The 18,429-nt window shown below is 40.7% G+C and overlaps 2 protein-coding genes across 3 annotated transcripts in view; one reads left to right on the top strand and one right to left on the bottom strand.

Annotated features, from left to right (window-relative positions):
* The window catches only part of veph1 (ventricular zone expressed PH domain-containing 1), a 90,604-nt gene that overhangs the window by 59,857 nt on the left and 12,318 nt on the right, over positions 1 to 18,429 (bottom strand). The window contains exons 4-5 of one of the 2 annotated variants that reach the window (XM_037775195.1): positions 16,254 to 16,428; positions 11,506 to 11,605 (exon numbers count right to left, since the gene is read on the bottom strand). In XM_037775195.1, coding sequence (XP_037631123.1) covers positions 11,523 to 11,605; positions 16,254 to 16,428 — 258 coding nt within the window. In that variant the 3' untranslated portion in view covers positions 11,506 to 11,522. Of the gene's footprint in view, positions 1 to 11,505; positions 11,606 to 16,253; positions 16,429 to 18,429 lie in introns of those variants that run through there. The other variant, XM_037775194.1, reaches the window with a different exon arrangement.
* On the top strand, positions 1,577 to 9,312 carry ptx3a (pentraxin 3, long a). The gene is made up of 4 exons (XM_037775196.1): positions 1,577 to 1,940; positions 4,321 to 4,477; positions 5,179 to 5,579; positions 8,029 to 9,312. The coding sequence occupies exons 1-4, from the start codon at positions 1,802 to 1,804 to the stop codon at positions 8,676 to 8,678; spliced, it is 1,347 nt and encodes a 448-aa protein (XP_037631124.1). The 5' UTR covers positions 1,577 to 1,801; the 3' UTR covers positions 8,679 to 9,312.

Genomic DNA, 18,429 nt, shown 5'->3' with positions numbered 1-18,429 from the left:
ATTGTCTTTTTTTGGTAATAATATTGTACTCTTCGAAGTGAATGTTAAGATCTGGGGCCCATTTCAAAAAGCGGGCACTGCTTGCACACAGATTGCAGGTGGTGGTAGCGTCACATGTCAAAAAAAGATCACTAGTCTTTCAGGCCTCTCACATTCTCATGAATATGTCACAGTTATATAGTGTTTACTTTGATTAGTGAAACATGTCCAAAACAACACAAGAGGAAATGATCTCATGTAGAAAATCACAACTTGCATTTTGAAGATTTGGTAAAACGGGGAACATCGTTTCAAAGAAGTGCGATGGGGTAAGAATCACGAGCAGTCTCATGATCAGACTGATCAGAACACCCATATTTGCTAAAATGATTTGGAAGAGACTGAAGTAAAATATTTTCAATGACTGCATTTGCCACAGTTATGCTTGTACACAATGTTTTCTTGTGTAGTGAGTAGGGCTGTAAAAGTTAATGTGATAATAACGCGCAAATTTGTTTTAACGTAACTCATTTCTTTAAAGCATTAACGGAAGTTGCGATTTTTAGGTTATAGCAGGCTCAAAATTGCGATACATTTGGGTGAGGAAAAACTGGCATGGCCATTTTCAAAGGGGTCCCTTGACCTCTGACCTCAAGATATGTGAATGAAAATGGGTTCTATGGGTACCCACGAGTCTCCCCTTTACAGACATGCCCACTTTATGATAATCACATGCAGTTTGGGGCAAGTCATAGTCAAGTCAGCACACTGACACACTGACAGCTGTTGTTGCCTGTTGGGCTTGAGTTTACCATGTTATGATTTGATCATATTATTTGTGCTACATGCAGTACCTTTGAGGGTTTCTGGACAATATTTGTCATTGTTTTGTGTTGTTAATTGTTTTCCAATAATAAATATATACATTGCATTAAGCAAGCATGTGTGTCAGTCCGTTGTACCTGCCCTGTAACGAGCACAAGTTACAATTCAATTCAGGAATGATCCACAGGTCAGAGTCTTATGATGGAGCATGACAGAATCAGAACTACTTTATTGATCCCTGATTGATCCGGGAAACTGGGTTACATTTACATTACAAACATTTCTGTTATCTGTTTTTGTTATTTATGTTATTTATCTTTTATTGACAATATACCAGTATTTGAGAGCATTAGCTGTTAAAGTAAGAATTATGTATTTCAAAATACATGAAAATAAGTTATTTTCTGTATTTTCTTTGTTTTACCCATTGTACCGAAAACGTGCCGAACTGTGACCCCAAAATTCACCGAACCATGATTATTGTTTACCGTTACACTCCTAGTAAGTATGCACGGCTGAGAGTTAAGGTCTGCAGGTTAAGTTTATAGATGAATATGGTAAATCAACAGCAAGTACTGTATAATAATATAAATGTGTGTACGCAGCATTTTCTCCGGTTGAAGTGCTCTACACTGCTGGGCTTCCTGCCAAAGGATTGCTCAGCATTTAACGAGTGAATGAGAGAGAGAGAGAGAGAGAGAGAGAGGGAGGGAGGAAGAGAGAGAGAGAGAGAGGTGGGGAGTCATTAGGGAGGAGGGACAAATATATGAGAGAGAGAGGGGTTGAAAAGAGAGTTGTGGACCTGCAGAAAGTGAGACAGACAGGGAGAAGCAGCAGAGACAAACATAACACACACAGCCAATCTGAACACATAGACAAGCAGGTATAGGCAGAGGAGCAGACCTGAAACTTACCAGACACTCTCATTCAACTTCAGACACTCTCTCTCACACACTCAGTCGGCAGCAGCAGCAGCAGCACCATCAGCAGCAGCAACATGTTCCGGTGTAGGATCCCCCAGGCAGTCTCTGTGCTGTTGGCGTGCATGTGTATGATTTTCGCATATGAGGATGACATCGATGTCAACTACGGCGACACCTACTACAATGAAATCTCAGATGCAGAGACGCCAGAACGTAAGTGTTAAACTTTGTGTTCATGATTTATCTGATTAAGATTCTCAGACGTGGTTGCAATTGAATTCTGGGAGTGTGAAATTGATTTCTTGTAGCATTCGTGCATTGGGGTTGTTGTGTGAAAAGTGAACTCAGGACATTAAGATTTATCCGTTCTTTATGTTCAGTCTCTGTCATTACTGACTACAGTGGAAATCAACATTTGACATGCTCGTTAGACTGAAAAAGATGCACAGGGCATCAAATATACTGTGCAAGCAGAACCTTAAAACTGACAAAAAGTGCCAAACAGTTGTTATCACTATGATTTAAGAAGTACTACAACAATGATATTACCATAAGATGACAGAGAGCAGACAAACTGAGAGATGGAGGGGAAATAAAGGAACAGTTGGGGTCCAGTTATGCAGTAGCAACTTCACAGGTTGCAGAAAAAGAGAGAAAAAGACAGTTGAAGGGTTAGTGGTTTTGGTTTGTTGCGTACTTTATATCCTATGTGAGCAGCTTCAAATACAGAGATAGACAGAGAGAAAACAAGTACTACAGTAGAGTACACAAAATGTTGGCAGCGACAGAGATGAGCAGCATCAAAGAATATGCTGAGCCAGAAAAGCACTAAAAAACACACACTATTACAGGATGAATGACTGGTCACCAATCACAGAAACACTACAGTTTATATCACTATCAACCTCTTCTCTCAGCTGTTTTGGAAAGCATCACTCTCTGTGAGAGAAAAGAATGTGTTCATGTGTGTACATGACAGAGAAAGTGTGAGTGCATGCGTTTCTGTGCGTGCATTGAGCACCTCAAAGCTCGCATTTTGGCATTTGTTTGTTGTTTTAAACCTGGCAGGAGGTATAATTGCAGCACCAACAGTTAACATGCAGGAAACTTTGCTCTGGGCACAGCCCGCGATGTGATTAAACCTGATTGAAGGGAAAAATGAGAGTGCAAAGCAAGAAAACAAACATGCAAAATTTCAAGATAAATCACATTTGTTAAATGTAGTTTGTATGCAGGTGTGTGAGGAAAGGGGGGGAGGGTGAGAGACGGAGGCATGTAGGAAGACACAGATCACTGCTCCTGACTGGCTCTTATCTCTGAAGTTCTGAGTGGAATTTAAATCAATGAGGGCAACGTGAGGAAGGTCATGACACACTTAATTTAAAATGAATGACAGGCTAAGACATAGCAGATAAGTAAACCCATGACTGTCGGCAAAAGGAGGGTGCAGGTTGCAGTACTTCTACTCCATTGAGTAGTTTGTTTTAGTTTGTTTTCTACTGAATGTTCAATGTACATGTACACAGTACTGTGAAATAAAACTAAACATGCAGTAGTCTTTCTAAAAAAAAGTATTCAATTCAAAGCAAGAGGTAAATGCAGAATTAACTTTCTAAGCATTTCAACTGAGTAGGTCAAAAGTACCAAAAGGCTAAAGGATCCAAACTAATGTCGAAGGTCATTTTACACACAAAATCCTTTACAAAACCTCTGACAAACCTGCTATTAGTTTTGTAAGTCAGAAGGAGCAGAGTGCATGAACCTTCTGGCTAATTTACTTTGAACCTTGGGAAAGGCAGACAAAACAAATCCTGCAGTCCAATGATAATGCCCCCCCAGAATACGTCTGCAGGTATAAACAGAATTTGAGAGGCTCAAATGTTAATCAGAACAGTGTGTCTGACACATATTCTCACTGCCCTGGCTTTACTTTATCTCTCCTCTACTCCCAGCAGCCCTTTCCTTTCCTTTTCAATGTAAAAGAACCTTTCCTTTTCCTTCCTTCTTTCTCCTCAATCGCGCAGGAAGCCAGATGATGTTGCCGGAAAAGCAAATGTTTACGAGTCAATTGTCCTGTTTCTTTCTCACATTCTTATCTCCCCCCCCAACGACCTCACTTCCTCTTTTGTCCCCACCTTTACTCTTCATTTGACCTGCTTTTCAACTATCTACATTTCTGTCTTTCTCCTTACAATTATGGCCCTGAAGTTCAAAGCTGGAGAGATCACAGTATGTTCAACTCAGCATCTAATAAAAGACATTTCCTGCTTGCTTTCTCTGAAACCACACTTGCCCTTGCATATGGTAAATAACTACACTGAGCTAGTTATAAACCTTTTGAAACTCCGTGGAACGAATTCATCTTTCCATTGCTCTCGTTTTTGAAGGGCAGAATATAAATATGATGACACAGAAGTAGCTAAGGTTTTAAAATCCTTTGACATTTGTGGAAGAACTCATTCTATCCCTAAAGGGAATCAAAAATATCAATATTCTTGTATGATAGTAGACAAGGAAATCCTTCTCTATGTACTCGCTGTAGAAACCCCAATGACTTCATCTTCTGTTATATATTTTTTCTTCCTCTATCCAGCCACGGCGAGTCCAGCCCCCTGCAATCGAGACGTGACCAAATGGGACAAAATGTTTTTGATGCTGGAGAACAGTCAGATGAGGGAGAACATGTTGCTTCAGTATGCAGATGACATCATCAAGGTGGAGATGGGGTCACTGCGTGCAGAAATGCTCAGGTTGGTTGGACAAAGCGATCAGAAGGTCCGAGTAATTGCGGTCTCGAATGAGATGAAGTTAGTTTTCATGATAGTTGCACACGTTTAGCTAAGAAGGTGAATTGAGCAACTCAGTCACGATCTTAAGAGGTCCGGATTGAAACTCAAATGAAATTTAAAAATCAATTACCATAACCCTTAGTTCAGAGGTTTACGACACAGGTGATCAAAGTCTATAACCTTTAAGTGCAAATTCTAGTGTTGCTATCCTTGATCAATGGAGGTACTTAGGACTAGGGCTGCAACTAATGATTATTTTCACTATCAAATCATTATTTTCTCTATCAGTTGATTAATCATTATACAAATGTATTCATTTTACCATCAAATATGACAAAGAAAACTAGCAAATATTCATATGTGAGAGGCTGGAGTCAGTGATTTCTTTGTGCTTTTCCCTTAAAAATTAGTTGAACGATTAATCTATTATCAAAATTGTTGCCAATTATTTTTCCGCCGATCGCCTAATTGATTACTCGACAAATCACTTCGGCTCAAATTAAGACCAATATCCTGAATTCATCCTGTTCCTTTAAATTTCAATGGTTTTATGAGTGAACTGGGAACCAAGATTGGTTTCACGCCAAATGAGCCTTGGTTGCTGAGGATTGTTGACTCAGTGGAAAATGTTCAAATTTCTTATATCGGTCCTTTTTTGTCAGGTTTGTAGCCCAGTATGGCGGCTCCTGTGGGGTTGCAGTGGAGACAACAGGAAGAAGGATGGCCATGCAGCTGGAGAGCCGCCTCAAAGATGCCCTGGATCGCATCAGAGCCATAGATCCCACTTCTGTTGCTTCTGGGAATTCTGTTGGGAATTCTAACCGCCTGGAGTCGATGATGCAGCAGCTCCTCTCCGCAGCACGGACACAAGCTACCCGACTGACCAAGCTGGAGACCAGCTGCTTACGCAGCCCAGGAGCTGGGATAGCGATGACTACAGAAGCTGAAGAAAAGGTCACAGCACAAAAGGTGGCTTTAGTCGGGGTGCTGACTGCACTGGAACAGACGAAGGTGGAGCTGGGGGAGGTGCTGAGGTCATTGGGGCAAAGATACCTACCCGCAGGTGAGATAGCCATCTTCCCATCAGCAATCTCTGTCTGTCATTACCTGCTGCTATCTGTTTCTTTGCATTTGGCTTCACCTTTCTCAACAGTGCCACCCAAACAACCTTCCACCTTCAATTATTTTTACTGCGTTGACACATTCAGGTCATGCTTCAAGTAAAAGAATGAGAGCCCTCCCCCGCCGGGCCTTGCTTCTTAACGTCCAACAACTAATCACGCATCTTGTGTTTGTCCCAAATACCTTTTCCACTTATTCTGTATGACTCCAGGCATGTTGTCCTCCTCAAGTAGCAACCTATCCTATTCCCTTTACTCACTAACATTAGTCTGAGTCGACACGGTCAAGTCAAACATGGGAGTAGACGGGCTAGTGGGCAGGTATGGGGTCAGACGTATAATGTTCACTTATAACCTCTTATTTCTGTTTCTTTAGCATTTATTTTAAACACATTTTAGTGAGTCATCACACAGGAAAAAAAAACTCTGGGTCAAACTCTAAGCTCAGGAAGAGTGGGACTTCATCCATCAATCTAAACCATTGCCTTCAGCTATTTCCCTCATGATTTAAAGAGACTTTTAGATGTTGAAAGATAATAACGGAAGACAATAAATGCATGAAAAGATAAGGATGATACAGAACTCTTGCTGGACTGACTGTGAACACAAATTCTTTTCAGATTCAAGACACCACAGCATATGGTTTCCATTAGCAGAGCTAGGCTACTACTCTGGTTTACTGTCCGTGCTTGAAAAACACTGACTAATACCAATGTAACTTTAAAGATTAAGTGACTAAGTTTGAATAAGTAAAGTTTAATCCCATAAAGGCACCACTCATGTCAGTATACAACTTCATTTCCTAGAATTAATCAAATAAAAACGGCAAAAAAAGGATGTTATATTACTCATCTAATGCATGCACACACACCTTTACAGTCCAGAAATGTAAATCTGGCCTACATACAGACCATAGGGAGGTGTAATCGTTAGCCAGTCGCTACAAAAACCACACCAGAGCACCCTGGGAAAGCAGAACCAGATGGAAACCATCATGAATACACACACACACACACACACACACACACACACACACACACACACGCACACACTCAGCATGTTCAAAATGTCTTTGTTCACCGTGATTTTTTGAGTGGCAGAAACCTGAGACAAATGAAACACTATTTGGTATCCAAGAGAGACCAAGAGAGAGACTAATGGAGATGAAAAATGATGACGATAAAACAATATAAGAGAGAGTTATGGATGAAAAGCAAGAGCTTTCTACATCGTGAATTAAATGTGTGTAATGTTGTCATACTGTATACACACACACATACTCTCTCACTCCTACTATACCTCTAACAGAGCTCATAAGCACAAAATGCATTTACATTGCTTAATGTACAATAATGGAGGATAAATTGCCCAGAAAGGCCTCGCTCAAATGGATACGCACAAATACCACACACAGTTTCTCTCTGTGTTTTACATACCAAAATACTAACCAACAGAAGTGCAGTGCAGTACACTACAAAGTGAGTTTGGAAGGGAGTGTTGGAGACTAAATATGTTTGAATGATTAAAAAGAGAGATGAATGGTGAACAGGATGAAATGAAGCAGAACAAACTAATGAACCAGATGACCCAGGGAGGGAGGTGTGTGTGCTCTTGTGTGGCAGGACAAAAAAACTCCCATGATTTATGATCTTATCACCTGAACGTGACCTGAACTTTGACTGACTTCCATAACTAATACTGCCAACTGAATGTACCTGTTCAAAACAGCATTCAGTGTGGTGGAGAGAGAGAGCAATAAATGGCTTTACAAGCATTTCAAATCCATTTTACGTAGATTACGCAGCAACATATTCCAATCAAATGTTGGCCGGCTCAAATCTTTCATCAAAGCTTTGTTGTTAGTGGTGTAGTGCATACCTTTTTCTTTCATTTTACTTAATGCATTTTATTTCTTATTGTCATTTTCTCTATAAAGATTTGTTTACATCTGTTTGGATCAACTGTGTTGTGTTTAAGGTGCCATACACGTAAAAGTTGATTTGACATTTGCAAGATTTACAGAGCAATGTATTGATACCTTTAAACTATTAGCCCTGAATGTGAGCCATATCTCTGAATATAAAGTTTAACTTACTAGTGCTGTTTTTTCACAATGTTGCTGTTGTTGGTCTCCTAACCCAGTTTGCTCATATGAAATATGACTTTTTACAACTTCTGTAACCACTAGGAAACATGGCTGGCTTTGTTTCAAACATTTTTAGGAAACCCAGCAACTGTTTAAAATTCACAAATATTGAGAATTATACTGAGAAGAATTTCTATTGAGCTGTCCGTAACCTGTAGCTATATTCCATAAAATGATTCAAGTAAAATCATCAATACTGAAAAAACTGTCGCAATTAACACTAAACATGTCTTCTTCTTGTTTAGGTTGTGAGATGGCGCTCCTCAACCCCATGCGTTCTACTCAAATCTACACCTCCGTCAGACCTGAGAGCCCTCTCTCCGTCTCCTCCTTCACCGTGTGCATGTGGGTGAAGCCGACCGCTGTTAGCAACAAAACCGTGCTGTTTTCCTACGGAAACCGCCGCAACCCATATGAAATACAGCTGCTGCTCGGTCAGACCTCTGCGCTCTTCACCATCGGAGGAGAGGCTCACCTGGTGGAGGCACGAGGTGTGGTGAACGGAGGCAAATCAGAGTGGATCCACTTGTGCGGGGCTTGGGCGTCCGATCAGGGCCTGGCGTCCCTGTGGGCAGGTGGGAAAAAAGTGGCCTCCACACCCGGAGTGGCTGAGGGGCACGTCTTACCCGACGGAGGTTCCCTCCTGCTGGGGCAGGAGAGGAACGGCTGCTGCACTTCGACCGCTCCATCTGGCAACATTGTGGAAGGGTACGATTCCAAGCTGGCGTTCGCTGGAAAGATGACAGGAGTGAACATGTGGGACAGGGTGCTGTCAGAGGACGAGATTTCCCAGCTGGCTTTGCGGGAGGGCAAGGGCTGCGAGCAGAGGGGGAACCTGGTGGCGTGGGGAGTGACGGAGATGATGCCACATGGAGGCGCTCAGTTCATCAACTAACAGATTCCTTGAGGTGGAAATTTTCATCAGCACCGTCATCGTGAATATCATCAACATCGCAACTTTTTTTTTCAACTGCTTTTATCATATTTGTTCCTAAAGTTAAATATTTAGTTATTTTATTCATCATCTTCATCGCTATTATTATTATTATTATGAACATTAACGCTGCAATGAACTTTACTGGAAATGTTTAAATGAGAGAAAGCCAATGCTGTGAGAGACTGAAGTGTATTTCTGTAACCTTTTGATCTGAGGCCATAACACACACACACACACACACACACACACACATACACTCACACTGATGTATATTCATCTTAGAAAACTTGTATTGTAGCAGGAGAAGTGCGGCATTTACCAAAGACTCGATTAGACTGCAGGAGAGACAAAGAGTCTATTGTTAAAGCGAACGGGTTCTGAGCCAGTAAAACAGAGCAATCAGCAGACAGACATGCAAGAGAGGAAAACAAGAGGTCACAGAAAATCACAAGAGATTATCTTGTGACTGTTGAATGATGCAGTTTTGAAACTAACTTCTCTCTTTCTATCTATATTTGTACATAAATAACTAGTGCAGTTAATCAGTTATCAATGCAAAACCTGTTAATATAATAAAATATTTTGTTTTCTACATTTGCTAGTCTTGTAGGTACAATTATTAGAAGTTGGAGATTGACTGTCATCTGTCCCCATTACAACTGAAAGCAGATGTGTTAATAATGTGTCGTCATGTGCAGTACAACAAATGTATATGTATGTATATTAGGGATGTCAGTAGAACCGATACTTCGGTACCAAGTCGATGCCAACATTTTAAAAAAGTGACGGTACTCTTTTTCTACAGTACCTAAGGTACTGTACGATGCCTGTAATGGTCGTTGGTAGGGATGTGACAGTGAGGAACATTTCCCCCCCGGCTAATAAACTTGGGACAACACCGGTTTTACCGATTACACCGCACATTTTACAAAAAAAGATGACGGTCAATATGTGCAGAGCGCTGACTGATCTTTACTGTCGAGTGGCGGTGTGTCTGGCCTCTTCGGTAGCGCTTTTGCTGCGGGGCTCCGTTGCTGGGGGTCTACCTGGCGCCACTGCTCCGTGCGCACTGGCTGTGACGGCCTCATCCACCTCGCGGCGATTACCTCATTAATGTTATGGTTCCCTTATAGCATTGGGATTAAACGTGAAATATTGCCAAATAAGTGCCTTTTCGCTTCGACAATAAATCCTCTGCCTCCTGCTCCTACGAGATGACGGACCTGATGCATTCACGGTCAGTATGTAGCGTCCGTCATCTGACTATCGATTGATAACATGCCGCTGATGCGCCAAAATAAAATATGGGTCAATTCTTTTTATTTATTACTTAAAGGCTACATGCCTCTGTTTCTTGTAATGTTCAAATGTTTTTAAATAAAAGAGTATGTGTTGAATTACATGGGATTTATTGTTGTTGTTGTTTTTTTTACCGCGGTATCGAATTTGGTATCGAGAATCGTGGAAATTCACTGGTATTGGTATCGACTACTAGATTTCTGGTACCGTGACATCCCTACTATATATATATATATATATATATATATATATATATATATATATATATATATACGAAACACCTGTTGTACTTGCTTTCATCTCAAACATGGACAACCAGCAACTCTAGAAACAGCTTCAAATGAAATAATTTTAGCGACTTATTATATCATTCTCTTAATTTAATTTAATTTGTGAAAGACTTTAAAGCATTTCCAAAAAATGTACTCATCAAAGTGTTTACATTCATATGAGTTATATAATTCCAGCTCTGCTCTGCTTTTTTTTTGTCAGTCGTCATTTAATTTTAGGTGTAATATATGTGTGTGTTCTTTTGGATGACACATAAAATCATAGGATTAAAACTGTTATATTTTAATGTGGGATTGACATTGCTGTTGTTTTTTTAATTGATAAAAGAAACGGAGGACAACTTTGACACGCTCTAATCTTTGATGAACTAAGTTGTCTTGTATTATACTGTAAATTGCTTTTGTTGTTCTTGTGAAAAAGTGAAATCGAATGTATTTTGTACATAAATATATTTTGCATAACATGACTGGATGAGTGGAGAGTGAGGTATGAATAAACATTTCAAATTATAATATATTCCCATGCTGGATAAGCAGTGTCAGTGTTTTTCTGTCATTTCAAAATCTTATCAAGACCATATTTGACCATTATAAGTCAGTTTATGGCTTATAGGTACACTCAATAAATTAACATTTTTCGACCTGCATTCGTTGCACACACTCCATGCGGGGCTCTGGCCTGCTCATTGGGAACAATTTGGGGTTCAGTGACATGCTCAAGGACACCAAACGTACAGTTAATGGACAATCCGCTCTACCATCCGAGCCCCAATACTCCCCCCATCCCGTATCCACAGGTGGGATTTTTCTTGCTCACAACTTTTCACCCTGTGACAGTCTGTTAACTCACTGTAATTTTTGTATTTTGCTTCTCAGGGGAGACTTCTGCTGAGTGCTTTGCTGACAGTTTTTGGAAGAGTTTGGTGTTTGCTTATTTAAAGGCACTTTAATATGTACAGTACATACTGCAAAAATTACATTGCACCTACGCTGCTGAAATATTAATCAAAATGCATGTTTGACACTGACAATACATCTGCAACTGTATCTGAATTATATGAGCGCTAACATTTAAATTCTACTCATAAAGCTCACAGCAATATCAAGCTGAGTTTTTTTGCTGACTTAGCATCGTCTGTTGATCCAAAGCTTCCAGTTTTGAACGGGCACTGCACTAGTCAAAGTACTTCAAGTGCAAGTGCAAAGAAATGCATTATATCAACATTTGAAAACACAATGTGGAGGAAAATAAAACTGCATTTCTCCATGACCTTTGCCTTATCATGATGTTACAATCTAGTATTGAGAAAGAATTGTTTTTGTTACATAACCCTTGGATTTACATTTATAATAAAAACATTTTGGGGGTCAAATCACTGGAACAGTACATTTGTCTCCATAAATAATGTAACAGGACAAAGTCCAAATTCTCAAAAGAGCAGTTGTTCAATCACAAAGATTATGAAATACGGTACATGCAATATAAATTCAAGACATATGCCATATCTCCTACATCTACAGTAAATACATCTACAACTGCAGACAAATAGCACACACGTTGTTTTTGCAGCTCACACACATGCTTACAGTTTACTGAGGCCCATCCTGCTACGTGCCCATTAGTGAACTATAACAGGTTTCTCCTGCAGCTACAACCTCTGCTTAGTCTCCAACTGTGTCTGTATCTGTGACCTGTAATGAAATGGAAACGTCACCTTTCACACCGACTACCATCCAAACCACCCTACCTCGCGAAACGGCCCTCACTCTGTCTTCTCTTAACCTTACAAGCCGGAGTACAGTAAGTGCACATGTTTCGCAGCAGGGGAGCCAGAAAAGACATATAACTTTGACAGATGACACATTCCAAACTTCAGTGTTACCTTAAGCTCAGGTTTTAAATTGAGAGGGAAGGAACTCTTGGCTCTAAAATCCTTATGGGGCCAAAGCAATGCCATATGTGTCCGTGTGCAGGTACTGAGTGTGAGCGTGTGTGTGTGTGTGTGTGTGTGTGTGTGTGTGTGACATCTGATAATGCCCGAGTCCTTACTGTAGCAGGCTATAAAACTTTCACGCTATATCCTGCTCCTGGCTTCCTGTGACTAGTAAACACGCACACGCATCCTCATAAAGCCTGCTATACACTGAACTGACACATATAGGGACAGAAATACAACGAAGTACAACATATAGCCAACACATTGCCTTCCACAGAACACAGAGTAATGGATCAAATTAGTGAAAACCCGCATGTGGTGACCTCAGGCTTCAGGTAACAAACTCACAGTGTAAACTCAAACACATGCACGGTCCATCTATCCTGCTAGCTCGTGTGACCAACTCATCACACCCCCATTGTCAACATCACCCGAACCCCATTACATCAGCTCACCTCCTGAACAGAGGGGCTGCTGGGAAAAAGAGAGGTCATCTGTTATTGCTTCTACGAGCTACATGTGTGTGTGTGTGTGTGTGTGTGTGTGTGCACAGTTTGGCATGTGTTTGTAGTCCTGTGTTTATGTTGTGTTGTGTTTATGTTGTGGTTTCAGAGAGGAGGAGAGAAGTAGAGGCTTGTTAAAGAGGCAACATGTTCAGAGCGCAGTAGATGGGTCTCAGCGGTGAGTTGCAGTGTGTGGGGGGGTGGTAATAATTTGAAACTGCCTAGGCTGCATTAAAAAGTGCCCAAGGAAACATAAATCTGAACTCGCTTTAATAATGCCCTCAAGCAAGCCTTGTTCACTTTCATCATTTCAGCATGTTTGTGTGTGTTATATACCAGCCCGTTCTCATTCCCAGAGCATCAAATACCGACGCTTTGTCACGCCCCTCGGCCTGTGATACCAACGCACAAGCCACCCTTTAGCGTCTGTATGAGACGCACCGGTGTTTCAAGTGTAAACCCATCCACGTCAATATTAAAAGTGCTCCGGGACTTTTGGCGACGTGGTTTTTAAGGGTGGGACAAGAGGGGAGGTGGATGGGTCCAACAGACACAAGCCTTTCATCCAGGAGACAGCTGTTCCTGTCCCATGCCTTTCACTTAACAAACAGCTGTTCATGTCCAGTGTTCACAACGTTAAGATTCAATTTCACTTTACAACCGTAGTAATTTTACTTTACTGCGACCTTAGTAAGTGACGCCAGTATGTGTCTAGTTGGGATGAGAACAAGTTGTATATTCCAGCCCTAATAAGGCCCACCATAAGTTCGTCTCCCGCTGTCAAGCTGGATCACAGCCGCTGTTGGAAGCTTTTTAGTGTGTATTTTGCATATAACTTTATATCTCTCCCATCTTTTTCCTCCTCTTTCACCATTTATTTCTCTTTCTTCTCTTACGAACAAGGCCAGGTTTCACTGTGCGTTGGTGATATTATGTGATGACTTTGGGGAGTGCATAAATCTACTGGAAAGAAATTTCCGGGTCAAAGTTCTGAAACAAACATTATGACTGTATCTCCCCCGAGCGGCTGACGAACAGGAATTTGATACGTGCATGTGGACTACGAAGTGTAAACGTTAAAATGAAACATATTAAAATGACACGCTGATACAACGAGTGAGGGGCTGTATTTGCTTCTCTATTAAACTGAGTTTGACTTTGGCGTAACACCGAATGCACAACTCATTACATTACTCAGATGGGACAGATGGAAAGGTGAAACAAATCAGAAACTACCACAATTGAGTGTAATAGCTTGTCAATGAAGTAAACTTGACACCAAGTTTAGCAAACAAAAATAATCCTTTTTAAGTTTTAATAATTTCTTAAAGGTGCCCTGTGGAGTTTTCTTGGAAACAAAAGAAACAATTTACATTCAATGTTTCTCTCCAAAACGAACTGTGTGTATCCCTGAGATCTAGCAAACAGGCAAATATATTTCTATTTATTTCCTTGTAAAACTTTGCAAAGCAGAATTTTTTTCAATATTTTCAAATCATGCATCATTTATTTACATCCATTTTTGCAAGCTTGCAGTCTTATTCTTCCATGCCTTTGTTGGCACTTAGCTACACTTCTCTGCCATTACCATCACCAACAGTTGATCAGCATAATGTTGCGTGTGACAATCGTATAAACATTGCTCCATAGAGTCATTAGTGGTCAAATTCTACACAGGGCAATATTCTCAAAAAAAAGCTACCAAGATGCACCATAAAAGAAACAACATTAGCTGATTTGATGTAATGACTTTGTTTTTCTGGAAAGAAGTTGTGGTGTTTCTTTCTTTAGAGTCAACATCTGCATCTTAATGCACCTCCGACTTCAACATTAAGCCGTGTTGACAGGCGCTTGTTTTCAACACAGTACCCGAATGAAAAACTAATGTGATTAGGCTCATATAGCTCCTCTAATCAGAAAAAAACACCTCATTTCTGTTTTCCCACTGGCAGGGACCAATTGGTATCTCTATTTTCAGCCACAGTTTTATGAACCAAAGGTGTAAAGTGTCTTCCAACTATTTAACGCTCTAAGCCCAAACCCTGGCTAAACTCCACTTGTAAAATAAACCAGACAGCAGAGAGCTAAGCTGTTTCATGTGCCGATGTGCTGGCAGAAATGGGCTCGGTGGGAGCGTCACTGTAGTGGGCGCCTCACTCTGGTGCTGCTTGAGGTGATTAGCACCACGCGATAGTGTGTGCGTGTGTGTGTGTGTGTGTGTGTGTGTGCCTGTGTTTGTGAGATGTTAGTTCAGCATGTTGCCAAAAGTGTTGAATGATTTGAAAAACACACCTGTACATGCAACATGTACACAGAGCCACAGAGAAAATCATGTTCACATAATGTGAACTAAATTATTTCTAGAGGAAGTAAACTGTAAACTCTATTAACTGAACTGCTGTGTGGCGACGTATTGATGGAGCATGTGTTTGTGTGTGTGTGTGTGTGTGTGTGTGTGTGTACAGGCCTGAGGGGTAAACAGATCTCCATCAGGCAGTGCTAACTACCGCTCTTTAGAAACCTACACCACACTAATGAGCTTGAAAAGCATCTGTGTTGAAAAAAGGGCAGGTTAAAAGGGCAGAAAAAACGGTTTCAGGGAATAGCTCCCTTCTCTGACCAGACAATACTGATCAGATCAATGCCTGAAGACAAGTCCACCTTAAGAGGACAGTGCCTCACATGCTGTAACGAGATTCATATTATTTGGTCATTGGGAAAACACGTTTGTTTTTCTTCAATTGTTTGGAATTTAATTCCAAAATCAATGAAAGCACTGAACCTGTGTTGTATGTTTTGATCAAAAAGTAAAATAAAGAAAATGGAACCATGTTCAAAAAAATGTAAATGTATCACACAGACAAAAACAAGGTAAACTGCACACCACAAAGCATCTGTTCTTTTCTCCCCATAATAACTACTTTTACGTATGAATTCAGGGAAAAGATGATCATTATTATCCTCAATGAGCAGACAATCATAAAAACACTCCCTACAGCTCATGACAGGGTAAAACAGTGGTTTACTACTATGACGACTGCAGATTACAGTAGTAATTCATTTTTCCACTCCAGTAAGCCCATTGTTGCGGTCTGCTAACAGCCCTCACAGTAAGAGCATACAACTACTAAAGCCGTCAGCAACTAAAAAAAACAACAACGCCTATAATAAAATCCTTCTAATGTTCATTCTTAAGCCGAGCTTCCCTGCAAAGCTCTTTCTGTGACTCGTCCTCCTGTTATAGTCTCTACAAAAGGCACATGCCCACACACAGAAACACACATTTCCTTAAGTGTGTAAGAAGATCTGTATCTATCTGAGACAGCAGAAACTAAGGAGAGGAGAGGAATTGCATTGCATAGCATAGCATTTGATTTTAAAGGGTAAAATTCATTCACTTTCCCTTTTTTAACAGCAACATCTAGTAGGGTATGGCAGCACGATTTGTTTATATGTGCATACAGCATCTTTTTCTGCATATTAACATGTGCATGCATGTCCTACCTCCCAGCACACTGAGTGTTATGGCCTCCGTGTGTTCAGCCAGCAGATCAGCCTTGGCGATAGCAGCCAGGGAGAGATAACTGGACATGTTCCTGCTCAGCTCCCTGTTCCCTCTCTGCAGGAAACGCACCGCTACAGGGACGGCCAGCACCATGACTGAAGGACAGCTGTAGTTCTGAGGGGACAAAAGAAGGGAGGAGGTTGAGAAAACAGCAACCATCATATATTCAGGGAATGGAAGGAAACACAGGGGTCTTATTTAGGGCATTACCAAACAATTAACATCATTTTTTCTACTTGATAAAGATCCAGCTCTCTCTCTTCTGGGTTTGCGTTTCTGCGGCGCTTTCGTTCCTGATGTGAACCCGCTGTTAGTCGACTAATCAGTTATTTTGGTCTTAGTCGACTAAGATTTCCTTAGTGGATTAGTCGTTTTTATGCTTTTTGTTCATGTTGAATGACTTCTTTCTATGAAACGTATGAGCACATCTCTGGTAAACACAAGATTTAAAGTGGTGCTTTTTGTGTGATTCTTTGTGGAGAAACTCAGTTTTACAGATTTGTCGATCAAATCAACCAATTGAGTGTTAGTCGACTAAAAATTTCTTTGGTTGAGTTAACACTCAATACACCAAACAGTATGACCAAAATATCCTCACTGCTGTGATCTATGCATCAAATAGATGTTTTAGTCATCTCAGACAAAAAGCAGAAGCAGCTACGAGTAGCACTCTCCTCAGTGAGTGGCAGAAATATTAAAGCAGGCTTTAAGACATAATTAACTCGCTCACATTTACCATGTGATTCAGGAGGGATGGGAGGTGTGTTGAATTTGAGGATGCAGACACGTGCATAAGTTCATCCCTGTGAACATGTTCAGAAAGGAAGAATGAGGAAAGAGATTTGAAATGCACTAGCACCCTCAACAGGACAGACTGATACCAAGTCTGTTTGAACACGCACATGTTTGTGAGTGCGTGTGTGATGGAGAGAGAGTCCCTCTGCTTTTAAGCCTTCTAGCTATGGATGTCTGATGGGGAAAGTAGGCAAGATTTAGATTTACATTTTTAAGACCCTCAGCAGTGATTACATAAATTAGATTTGCTCCTTTGGATATGTTTCATGATGCATCATTAATCTGCGATAGTCACTGCACCCCTTGGATGTTATAATTTATCCTCATGTACCCACTTTCAAACTCAGCCTTCCTCATCTACTTCAGACTAGAATAGCTTTCAAGCTGATGTTCACTGCTGTTGATATTTTAGTCTTTATCTCTCTGTGTCTGTCACACCTCTATTCCACCACTAGATGGCAGCGCAGACAGTGGATCCACAAAAATGTCATTCAGTCAGGAGAATCTATCAAATCAATCTATCAAACTACATTACATTCATTTGACGGGTCCTAATTTTAATCTAAACATACAGTACATTTTTTTTTTTTACATTTTTTGCCCAGGTTCCTTATGTATGGATGTACAGATTTATTTATCCGTCTCTCTCTTTCATCTTATTAGGGAAAGTCAAGCACAGCACAAATCAAGCAGCCCATATATATAAATAAAAACACTGTAGATGCCATCATAATCCAGATTATTATTATATTATGTGTGCATGTGTTGCGCACAAGCAGTGAGCTAATGAAAACCTTTCTTCCTGCAGTCTGTTGCTTACTTTTTTTACTCCTCTCTGTGGGAGTTTTAGTGGAAGGGTAAGAAGAGTGTTTGCGCATCTGTAGATTCAAAATGACAGGAAGACAAAGAGAGTAGAGGAGATCAGAGAAGAGTTAAAGATAGTCAGAGGGTATAATAATAAGTGAGACACGGAAAATAAGTAGAGTTAAGACATCAGAGCCTGGAGCTGCTGTCAGAGCTGTCAGAACTTTTAGTGTCACCTCTACATGTGTGTGTGTGCGCATGCCATTCCTCAAGAACCAGTCTCATTACAATGGTATTAAGCACATTCCCAAAGGAAACGGAGGGGGAGAGAGTGAAGGTGAGAGAGAGAGGGAGAGAGGGAGAGAGAGAGAGAGAGGGAGAGAGAGAGAGAGAGAGAGAGGGTCCCTCTGCTTTTAAGCCTTTTAGCTGCAGAGGTCTGATGGTGAAAGTAGGCAAGATTAAGATTTACATTTTAGAAGACCCTCGGCAGTGATTATATCAATTTGTTCTTAAAGC

This window comes from Sebastes umbrosus, chromosome 7, assembly GCF_015220745.1.
Source record: "Sebastes umbrosus isolate fSebUmb1 chromosome 7, fSebUmb1.pri, whole genome shotgun sequence".
Taxonomy (NCBI): Eukaryota; Metazoa; Chordata; class Actinopteri; order Perciformes; family Sebastidae; genus Sebastes; species Sebastes umbrosus.
This window is presented reverse-complemented; position numbering and strand designations above follow the sequence as displayed.